Consider the following 12,190-nt stretch of genomic DNA (forward strand, 5'->3'; position numbering starts at 1 on the left):
TGGGGGGGGGGGGGGGGGGGGGGGGGGGGTTAAAACAAGGTTGAGACAAAGACACTTAGAGTCTCAATATTAAAGGATATATTAAAGGGAAGACATTTTAAGTGGCAATATAAAAAATCTATAAGGCGAAGCGGCAATTAAACAACAACTGAAACAGGAGGTGGGTTTGGCAGGTAAGCATTCTCACAATGGGCTCTAAGCACACACATACACACACACTCTCATCAAAGCAAACACAACACATCTCTATGGATGATCTAATAAAGTTAAACACCTTAAGACATACCTGTTTTGTTGAATTGTTTTATGAATACATTTGACTTGAAGAGACAGATCAACGCACACACTTGGAAATGTGCAGTTGCATGCTGCATGCATACATGATCCTTGCCACCAGTATGCAGAAAGATGACTTTGTCCCTATTGGAGGACTGACAATACATCATCCTATTATACTCTATTGTTTCTGGCTGCAACAACAACATTTATTATAATGGATCCAATATTAATTATGTTTTTCTATGTGTGTGTGTGTCCTAGAGATTTCATCAGATATGTTTGGGTGCCTGTGGCACAGTCACAATGCATATGTATGTGTGTGTGTGTTTGACCCTCCCACAATGTGTGTGGTTGCGCAAGCAAAACTGGTGTGTCTGCATGTATGCATGTGCATTGGTGTGTATGTGAGTGTAAATCTATTACTTATGCTGGGGAGGTATAGCGGTATTGGTGTAGCGTTGCAGGGGAGAATTGCTTCCTTACTCACAGAGCAATCAACCAGCTGTCCTCTGTACAAACAAACAGGGTACAACGATCAATACGGATATCAAACACATCCCACTGTGGGGGATGTGTGTTTGAATATAAGAGTCAGAAAGGACAAGGAAGTGAGAAAGAGAGTGCCACACTTCAAGTTAGATGTGCGTGTTGTGTGTATTAATTTTCGATCAAACCGCAGCTTATGAAGAGAAGTGGTTATTGCTTTTTGCCTCAGTAGACTCGAATCACATATTTACTATTTTACACACACATTTGCATATAACCAGCATAACAGTAAAACCTGTTGTGTTTAATGAATAAAAAGGAGAAAAGGGTAAATCACCACATGCTTTTCTTTTCCAAAAGCAACTAATGTACTGCAAGAAAGGCAGAGAATACGGATGATTTCAACACGGGCACAGAATGCAGTTCAAATAGGCAAACATATGGGAAAAATACTGACATAGTGTGGAAAAAGACAAGTGGAAAAAGATATATACGCATTTCAGTCGATATTACACATCACACATATACTGAAAATGAGTTTCATTTAAGTAAAATAAATTCTTACATCTCCACAATGCCCTCAGGGAGGTTCGCTGGTATTTCCGTAAGGCCTTTACGACGACAGTCCACTATGTTGTTGTTACAGCTACAGCTGGCTGGACACACGGCTACCTGAGAAACACAAGTCCTCGACTCTGTCTGTGTTGGACCTGTAGACAGCAATACATAGATGCAATATATCAGATTCTGAAAGCATCAAACAGAGATTGGCTTTAATTTGACTGAATATGAGATCCCTTTCGTTGGTCTGCTGCCAAATATGAGAAGAGGAGAGTCCTCCATACCTGTAGCTACATCAAATTTTAGCTTCTGTTTTATTTCTATGTTCTTTATGATGTTTTGTATATTTTATCCCAGTTTCTCTCAGTGGGATTACTGTGGGAAGTTTAAGTGTCTCATGATGATCTCCGTGTTGTTTTGGAAGCATTTGCATCCTGCCAGGAAAAAAATTATTTGGGGGAAACACATTTTTTGGTATGAGAACTAAGAAATTGTGATATAATCTGAATATTAACACAGAATATCACCTGGTCAAAACATTTACACAAAAATATTGCTAGATATGAGCAAAATGGAAAAACAGAGAAAGGAGGATGGAAGGGTATAAACAGTGGGGAGATAGACAGGAACATGAAAACAAAATGGAGGAAGGAAGGGAAGAGGGGTAAACTGTGAAAAAAAGGAAAATGTGGAAAAGGGGGTGAAGAAAGTTAAAATAAGAACAAGAGCAAGACAGATCTAAAGTAAAGGAAAGGAATGAAGAAAGTGCATTATAAGGAGGTCTCTTATGGAGCATGTAAGCAGAAAAGACGAGCCTAAAGGCTAATAAAGAGAGCACAGCCTGACAGTCTATTAGCACAGAGAGCTGAATCAGAGGCTTATAAACAGTGTCTGTACTATCTGCAGCTGATAACATGACTGCTCTTATACTGGCCTTTTGGCTGATTACGCTCTCTACATGGTGTAAATCTTTCAGTGCTATAAACCCAATGCAAAGCTGTTTGGAGATGATAAAAATATTGCCTGTAATAATGGCCTTTATGTTTATTAGATTTTCTGTATTGTGTACCCTCTACGTCAAACAGTCTCTATTGTCAAATAAACACTACACAACTTCTTCTTGAATTCACTCTATATCTCATATTTATATCTGTGTTGCTGAATAGTTATCCATCAGTTCTGTGTCACTTTTCACTTAAAGTATTAAAATACATGGGTCAACTGTTTGTGGTTGCTATGGAGCCAAAACTGGTGGTTTTCTCCAAAAATATTTTATTGGGTTACGTTCCAAAGCCAATTAAAGTAAACGTTGGGGAAACTAAAAAAATTGCTTTTTTATTCCCACCTTCATTTAAGAAAGAGTCACATCACTGAGGTGTTTGCCACATAGGGTTGGACGATGTCTCAAAATTTCCATAGAATGATGTCTACATTGAAACAATTGGATAGACGATGACATGGGGGGGGGGGTTTGATAGGCTGTGTCATTAACAAGCCCACAAGCGGCTCACCTGCTGCCCTGATAACAGATCGCGGGTGGAGAAATACAGAAAAAAGAGGAGTCTTTTAGGCGACTTTACTGTACTGCTGATGGAGAAGGTGGAGTAGACAGAATTCAGGAATGTGCAAAGCATATTTAAAATCTATAATGATAATGTTCGTGGTGATTAAAACCTGCTATCACATGGCGGTATAATGTGGGGGGGCGGGGTTTTGTCAGCCATCGCCAATGGACAATGGCATCATCTATCAGCTCAACCCTAATGCTACATTAAGTACTGGAAACGTACTTCAGTGTGTCCTTCAGATATTTCAATTGAATACTGTGTGTATGAGTGTTCATGTAAGCTCACCATTGCAGACAAAATCCTTCTTCTGCACATCTGGGACATTGAGGCCCCTCATGTGGGCGGGGGCCATGCATTGGGTGAAGGGAGCCAAGCCCCGCCTGGCCCTGAGCCAGTCAGAGAGCCAGGACAGGTGACAGTCACAGTGTAGATTGTTGGAGTGCAGACGCCTGAGACAGATGGTGAAAGAGATTAATTATTTTGAAGAAATTGTGTGTAATTAAATACTGTCATTAGTTAAAAATAAGACCCAAAACAAGAAATATTAACACAATGAACTCTTGGTTATCCTATCCGAAATGTTCACTTTCTAGACGCAAAAGTCTCTCAAACAGTCTGTGAAGTTAAACTGAGCACATCAGCTCAGTAAGAGCAAATGCATTTAAGTCTGCATTCAAATAGGTTCTATTTTTCACACAGCTTACATCCTTGGCCAAGAGCATAAGGCTGTTGCTTAGGTGAAACACACAAACAAACAGGCTATCACATACAAACGCAAAGAGTAATATCCTCAGCTCTCATTTCCCCAAGGTCTGTGACAATATGACTCCCTTTAGAGGGAGGACACATACGGCTAAATCACAATCTATTCAGAAAGACAGAGAGAAGCAGAGACAGAAAAGAAAGACAGGCAAAGGTGGGAAGAAGAAGATTATAATTTTGGAAAAGGAGACTGATAAAAGTAAAGGAAATATTCAGACATGAAGGAAGTAGACACAAAGAATGAAAGTGAGAAAGAGAAAATTCTTATTAAGAGAGAAATAGAACTGGGAAAATCTTTTTATGCCTTTGGAGTATTTTTGATCATTTCGGCATCATTTTGTCTTGATTTCAAATGCTGATGACATCGCCTGCTTCTGAAATCTCTCGGCCTCCAGACCACAAATATTTTATTTATTTGAGAGGGTCAGTTCACCAAAATTACAAAAAATCATATCTTCTCACATATCTTCTCACACACACACCTCTGGTGGTATACATTTAGTTTGGAGATTAGGTGCCCAGGTTTCAGATCTCTGAGTTTTCCTCCTCCACTCCAGTACCACAGAGGTGAATATAATTCTGTTTGTGGTGGCCAACGCATTGAAAAGACATTTATACATCGATTTGAAAAACTCAACGGCAACTTATTCTTCCAGAGTTATAGTCCCTTTAAATAATTCAGAGAACACACAAAAAAACAAGAATTTTCATTAGGACTATTTTTTTGGCAGAAATGTACTATGTTACACTCGCATTACATTTCATTACACATTGCACATGTACCATTGCAACAGTGCGTATAAATTAAATGATAAGTGTGTCATCAGGTGATATTACTGAATGTCATTTTTACACAAGTTGCTGATTAGAATTACAAATGCCAACTTACACTTTAAGTAAGGTCACAATAATCACCTTTCAAAATTTCTATTGTAATATTAATTAAAAGGTACTGCTCAATATAGAAAGCATCAGGTGATGTTTCACAGAGCTGAGACTCTCTACAGGCTACACTGGCTGCATTTGAAACCTCAAGAGAAAGAGAGAGAGAAAGAGTGTAAGAGAGGGAGATGAGGCGAAAGAGGGTGGGTGAACAGCAGAATGTCTTGTCAGCGTATTATATGCCAGCCGGGATATCTAGCCTTTCAGAAGACAGGCCTCCCTTTGTAATAAAGCAGAGGACAAATCCTGTTATGGAACAGAGATGGGCTCATTGATGCTAGCAGCGGGGGCAGTGGGTTTTAATACCACTCTCCCATTATAAATCCAGTTTATAGTCAAACCCCCGCCTGGAGATAGCCACGTCCCAGGCCACCCCCAGCTCAGCCTTAATTACTGACAAGTAGGATTAAAACACAGGGGAGAATGGGAACAGGCAGGGGGTATGGAGAAGTTTGTGTGTATGTGTGTGTGTGCGTGCGTGCGTGCGTGCGTGCGTGTGTGTGTGTGTGTGTGTGCGTGCGTGCGTGTGTGTGTGTGTGTGTGTGTGTGTGTGTGTGTGTGTGTGTGTGTGCGTGCACGTTTGTGTGTGCGTTTGTGTGCGGCTGTAAGCCAGTGATCACTGGTTGCAAGTGACTAAAGGCATGGTGCATGGTGTTTCTGTGAATGTGTGTGTGTATGATTGGTATGTGTGTCTGTCTCTGTGTGTGTTTATTAGTATTTGCTCCAGAGGGTTACCAGGCACACCTTTAGTATAGTGAATAACACAAACACACACGCATAAATAGAAGCAGTGGGAGTTATAATATCTTCATTGGTTCAAGTTTCTGAATGAGAGACACCATGAGGTGATACCATTACTGCTAAAAGAATAGATAGATACTGCAGAAAAAAGAGAAAAGGAAGACAAAGACAGAGAGATAGATGAATGGATAGAGAGAACATAAGAAAGATAATGACAAAACCTTTTTTATGTAATAGCCGTATGAACATGTCACATTTTTAAATGGCCGGGAAGTTAAGCCATTTCATTTTGAAAGAACAAACACACAGTTCTCTAACTTTCCTACTAATCAAATCAGGGACGTCTCTAAACATTTGATTGAATGAGTCATTTTTATAAACGTAGCAAAATCAATACTAGGATCTGAGGGCGGCAAAGAAGAAGAATGGACACAAAATTTAATACAGAGGAGGCAGCAAAAGGGAGGAAGAGGAGGATGAAGAGGTAGAGTGGGAGAAGGGACAAAGAGGAGGAGAATGGACTGAGAAGTGAAAAGTGGACATAAAAGAGAATACAAGAGACTGAAAAGAGAAGAAAGATTAGACATAGTGACCAAGATGCAAAAAAATAAGGAAGAAAAGAGAGAAAAACAAAAAGGGGAAGTGAGATACACACAGGAGAGAAAAAAGGAAGAGGACGAATGAGGAAATCAGAGAAGACAGTCACTCAGTGTTGACAGAAAACAGAAGAAAACGAGGGTTTCTGATTAAAAGATATTGGATATTGGTAACTGCACTCAGTCTGCTGGCAACTATGTAGCTGCGCTGCTGCCTGGAATCCAATTTTAAAAGACTGATTTTGTGTCGTATTGTCACTATTGTTACAACAGTATGCAGGAAATATTGAAACCTTGCCACGTGATTGGCTGTTGATGAATGCTGATGTTCAAAAGTTGAACAGAGAAAAGGGTCGTAAAAGATAAATGGACTTCTGCGATTGTTATCCTGCTTGTATTTAGATGGGTTGTGTACTTAGAAATCCCCATTTCTGAATCTCAAGTAGGGCTGCTTGACCACACAAGTGCCTCTTAAAAATGATGATTTGGGGAGGAAATCCCATTCTATGCATGCTGGTTTGGCGTAATTCAACCCAAATGTGGCCAGCAGGAATGCAACCAATGGTCTGCCTCTTAGACAGTCCCACGGGATTCTGGGAAGTCTCCCTTGAGATGTCGTGCCATCGCCTTGGCAACTATAAGAGCTCATTCACACAACTAAATGCAGAAAACACACATAAAAAGACAAATACACAGAAATCAAACCTCTTCTAATGAATCAGAAAGGATGATTTGGCCTGGGGTTCATGTTGGATCACAACTGAGTGTGTGTGTGTGTGTGTGTGTCTGTCTTAGTGCCTGTTCTCACTTCAGTAACATCAATATAGGAGGTTTCTCCTAATGAATCAAAGCAGATTGAACTTTAGAGCCTAAATAAGCCTTTTTTGTGGTGTTGATGAGGTTACCATTACTCGAGAGTGTGTGTGTGTGTGTGTGTGTGTGTGTGTGTGGTACTTATCTGTCACTGTATCCATCTCTGTGTGTCTTTATGTGTGTGTGTATGTAATGGCCACATGATTATTCACAGTCATGAAACAATAGAAGAGTTGGTCTCTCATTATGGCATGATTAGATGATCACACACAAACCCTGCTGCCATGCTGTGTGTGTGTGTGTGTGTGGCATGTGTGTATGAAAGTGAACATTAGTTATGTGTGTGCGGTGCAGTGTCTGTACTTACTCATTTTGCATTAAAGTAGGCACTGATACATCTCTGTGCATGTGTCCATGTGTTAATGTGCGACCACAGAGTGTGTGTGTGTGGGTGACTATCTGTGGTATATGTTTGTAGTTTTCTGTGTGTGTGTGTGTGTGTGTGTGTGTGTGTGTGATACTCACAGTGTCCGCAGCTTTGGCATATGGTTGAAGCTGGACAGGGGGATGAGGGTGATGTTGTTGTTGTTGAGGGTGCTGGACAGAGAAACAGAGATGGGAAAAAGAGGAGAAGAAAAAAACATAAGTAAAAATAATACCTTAGTGCCACTTTGGTCTTCATTGGTCTGGTGGTTTAAATTCTGACGCAAGTCAAATTAAAGTCTATCCAGATAGCAGGTTCAAGTCCTTGTCACCCTTTACCCGCCACAGATCTCCAAGTTTGGTGACTTTTGTTTTTAGAGACACACTTTTATAAGTAAGTGTACAAGAACCTTTGTCTATGGCAGTTGTTCCCAACCCCCAAGTGTGTTGGAAAATGAGCCCTGAGATGGCTTACAGAAAAAAAGCAGAGCAAATAATCCTACACATATTCTGCTACACCAAAACATGCTTTTTCAGGCTTTTCTATAATATTTTCTTGTGAAATACGGGATCGTTTTATGCCTTCAGGTTCTGGAAAATAATTCAAACAATGCAATCTGGGAAAGGAGACTCATAGGACAATACTTACCATATTAAACCGATGACAAATAGATATTGCTTTGTTTTAAGGAGATGAAAGTCAAAAGGTTGAGAACCACTGGTCTCCTAAGGTTTTAAAATACATTTAGATTGTTTTAATGGTTGAAATCACTGCACACTCGCGACAATTGTTAAACTAAATTAAATGGATAAAAAAGAATTTTAGTTTAGTAATTTACTATAGCTTAACTTGAGAGCTTTAAGAATTGCCCAGTCAGATAATCTTATGACCACAGGAAAGTTCTTTGATTTATTAAGGACATAAATAATTGTCCTGGAAGGGACACAGATAATTTTTTCAAGTTTTTACTGATAAAGTAAAGTTATTATTTATCTGAACTGAAGGTCTCAAGATAGAGTGCTTTGTTTGATGTATAGATTGTAAATCCCAACACAAATTTGTGATTCTAGGTTAATATGAATAATATTGACATGATTTGAATTTAAATTTAACAAACATTGGTGGTAGTATTTCAAACATCATCAGAACTGCAACACGCTGCATTTGCAAATTCTGACCTTCTGTCCAGAATACAGCCATTATGCCAAGTCATCACATAGAGGTTTTTACTCATTATTCATTGATACACACACATATGAACACAAATCCTAGATCGGTGCTTCTTCCATCTCTTCTTATAAACAGGCCACTGCTGTCTCTGACTATTAGCTCGCTCATAAACTACACTCTGTATCACATGTAATATTGACCTAAAGTGGAATGAAAAACAAGGTTGATTGTCATTACAACCAAACACACACATACACACACACACACACAAGCAATCCCACTCAGTGTGTTGAAGAAACACAACGCCTATTGATTCTCTGTGGTTTTCATGTACAGAAATGGAGACAGAAATGAGAGCAGAGGGAAGAAAATGCAGAAAAGACGACTATTCCATCAAAGCCCAAGTCCACTGGGGGATCAGATTGCATTGACAGACTCGTACACGCTGGTAAAGCTGCATATACAAAACACTCGAGGGGTGGGGGAAATATATCAGAACACAAGCAGGTCCCTCATGACTGTAGTAGTGTACACATGCATATAAAAAATACAATACAGCAAAACACAAGACTGGACAAAGACATACAACTTACATTATGTGGTCATAATGCAATGAACATCAGAAAAACAGAACAAATACTTATATATAATTATACTTAGAGGTGCTTTAGACTACACATAATTATTCAGTCTTTTTGAGATTTTGTCTGATTTTCACCTCAAAAAGTTGTTTAGTTTGAAATAAAGTGTGGTTTAAAACAATTTTCAGCCTAAAATGTATTATGTTTAAAGTAAACAAGGTCCTCTTGCAACATTTACACATCAGAAATTGCTTCCAGTGTCTGCTTCCAGTGAAGCAAAAGATTAGAAGATGAACTGAAAATGAACTACTAATCATGTACCAGATGTGCCAATACTAAAATTAAAACATAATATTGATAAACTCTGAGCTGCAAGTGATATCTTATAAAATCGGTATTCAGCCAGATCTTTGTATTGTTGAAGTTATTTTATAGTAAAAATAAACAGATACATTTTCAGATTGATTTGGGCACAAATACAACAATCTACCGCAAAAATAACGAGACCTCATTATAACTTGTGAGACTGTTCAAATGGCTTGAAGTCAAATTCTTACATGGAAAACATTAAAGATATGTGAAAATGAGAGATCCATGTTACATTAGAAATCCAGGGATTTCTAAAATTTATACTACAGTATAATTTTTCTGGTGGCTTGTGGGAGCCAATATCAACACGAGCCAGTGCAACCCTTTGCTTTGTTTTTGCCCAAGTTTCATGGATCATTAATTTGACTGGATAGAAAATAGGGCTAGTTTACTTTACATATCACCCGAAACCTTGTGTATTCAAAGAGGGATTGTTTCGGGACGAATGAAGACTGAGCGCTCATTTTTAACTGAAACCCATTCATTTTTCATGTTTGACAATGTGTTTTTAATGCTTTTCGACAAGGACAAGGTCAGCGTTCTTTCTGAAAAATGGCCCAAATTCAATATGAGAGTTGTTGTTTTTTTTCTACAGCATCTGCAATATGTTTGTGCCTAAACATACAGTGTGACCACGGTGAGGGTTCTGATTTCACCGACAAAAATTAAAGATGGTTTGTTTTACACACTGTCGTCACAACTGTTCAAAATAGGGTAATTACCATGGGTTAGCTGTGTTTTTACTAACACCCACTCAGCCTTAAAATAGACTGTTTTTGTTTAACTCTGTTGATGTTACTACTTTTCTTTCTGTTTAATTCTCTCTCCTTCCGATTCTCTTTCTACATTCCCCTCCCTGCCAGTATAGCCTCAGTGGCCTTGGTAGACGGATTAAGTTTCACACTCACTCACACACACACACACACACACACGCACACACACACACACACACATCAGGAGTGCTGCTATGGTCAGCCCTGTCAGGGGTGATTCCACCCAGTATATATAATTTAATTGTGAAATAACAATAATTTCCCTCTGCAATTTCCCTGTCAGTTTTTCTCCCACTCACTCCTCTACATCTTATTGCCTTAATAAAGTAGTGACTGGGCTTATTTAAGCCAAGATAAACACTAAAAACATCATTTAGAAGTCCACAACTATGTTTTATATTGTGGCCATTTTTCCCAGCTCATTTTACATGCCTCTAGCTAAGGCTGTACTCTTAAAAAATCCCAGATACTCTTGGATTTGAAATGATCATTTAAAAAGTGCATTTTGGGATGTATAGAAATTGTTGCAGGAAGTTCTCTGTTCAATATTGCAGTTAGTAAAAGTGAAATCACCTTGATTTCTCAGTTTTACAGTTTAAAGTAAGTGATTGGTCCAGATCGGGACTTTCCACTGGTTTTGCCCTCCACCTTATGTCAGTCTAAACTTTATAATCCTGCAGCCTTGACAGATCCGAACACACTATACTGTACTTCCACCACAAAATCACACAGTGCAAACCGGAACATTGGCTGTGTAGTCACAGTCCCATTTCCAAATGTTTCACAACTGATGTTATACGGTTAGGAAAATACTTTGTGTGCTGTGTATTATCTGCTTCCAAAGTGATGTTATGTTCTGATTTTTCTGTCTTTTGGCTGCTTTTGGAATTGATTTTACAATTAATGGTGTTTATCTTTATTTTACATTTATTCATTTAGCTGAAACTTTTATCCAAAGCGACTTACAATTGCTATTTATGTCAGAGGTTGCACACCTCTGGAGCAACTAGGGGTTAAGTGTCTTTCTCAGGGACACATTGGTGGATGGGTAACAGTGGGGGAATTGAAACCTGGTCTCTCACACCAAAGACATGTGCCTTATCCATTGCGCCATCACCACCCATTACCCAAATACACCCATTTTGTGTATTTACATTACTGTACATCAGAAAAGCATCAGTCAATATCTCGAACATGGGACCCAGTGTTCAAAGTAATTACATTTTTTTCCATTAAAGACTCAACATTCTTGCAATCCTTTTCAAAAGTAGTAGTCATTTATTTTAAGGTCTGCAGACAGCTGTTTTACTGTTGATTTGATTTGTCCTTCTTATATTCTTACTACACTTGTTATATGTATACATTTTAATACAGATTTAGCTGATAAGTTTCCTTTTCTGCTGACTAATTATTAGAGAAAAGTCCATTTGAAAACAAAATCACTTTTTTTTTGCAGTCACAGTACAAGACAGCTCAAGGACTGGTCCCATACTGTTTGCGACACGCAATGTTTCTATTACAAAATGCCTATTCAGCTCTATTTTTATTTTTTTAATTTGAGATAGGCTGCAGTGACCACTGCAGTGGTATTGCAGGATAGATCCATGTTACCTGAATGTGTGTGTATGTGTGTCTGTTTGCTGGTGTATACATGCCTGTATGTGTGTGTGTGCCACTATTAAGTGTGTATTCTTGACTCAGCATGTATGGTACATGCTTGCGTGTGTTTTCGATGCAGTGGTCTATTGCAGTAAAAGGGCTTCTGCAGTCAGTGATGGAGGAGACTCTTTAGAGGCAACCCACCAGGGAGATGCTATCGCTTGTGTTTGTGTCTGCTTGTGTGTGTATGAGGGTGTGTCTGTGTGTGTGTGTGTGTGTGTGTGTGTGTGTGTGTGTGTGTGTGTGTGTATTCGTGTGTACACGAGAGAAAGAGCGATTTTATCATATGTGTCTTTGCTGCAGCCTACACACTGAGGTCAAAGCCTTACTCGTCAATCCTTCCTCCCTCATACACTCACAGATACACACACAAACACCCAAACATACACCTAAACAAGATTAACTGGCTATTTTCAGAGATCCAAGGATCCAGCTCCACTTTTAAGATCCTAGATTTTAAGTCAGG

The 12,190-nt window shown here is 39.0% G+C and overlaps 1 protein-coding gene across 1 annotated transcript in view; it reads right to left on the reverse strand.

The window, feature by feature from the left end:
- Positions 1–12,190, reverse strand: part of slit3 (slit homolog 3 (Drosophila)) — a 270,903-nt gene that overhangs the window by 73,875 nt on the left and 184,838 nt on the right. Inside the window, exons 7-9 of the mRNA XM_046030828.1 lie at positions 7,274–7,345; positions 3,180–3,343; positions 1,331–1,475 (exon numbers count right to left, since the gene is read on the reverse strand). Of these exons, the coding sequence (XP_045886784.1) occupies positions 1,331–1,475; positions 3,180–3,343; positions 7,274–7,345 (381 nt within the window). The remainder of the gene's footprint in view (positions 1–1,330; positions 1,476–3,179; positions 3,344–7,273; positions 7,346–12,190) is intronic.

Source organism: Micropterus dolomieu, linkage group LG19 (genome assembly GCF_021292245.1).
Source record: "Micropterus dolomieu isolate WLL.071019.BEF.003 ecotype Adirondacks linkage group LG19, ASM2129224v1, whole genome shotgun sequence".
Lineage (NCBI taxonomy): Eukaryota > Metazoa > Chordata > Actinopteri > Centrarchiformes > Centrarchidae > Micropterus > Micropterus dolomieu.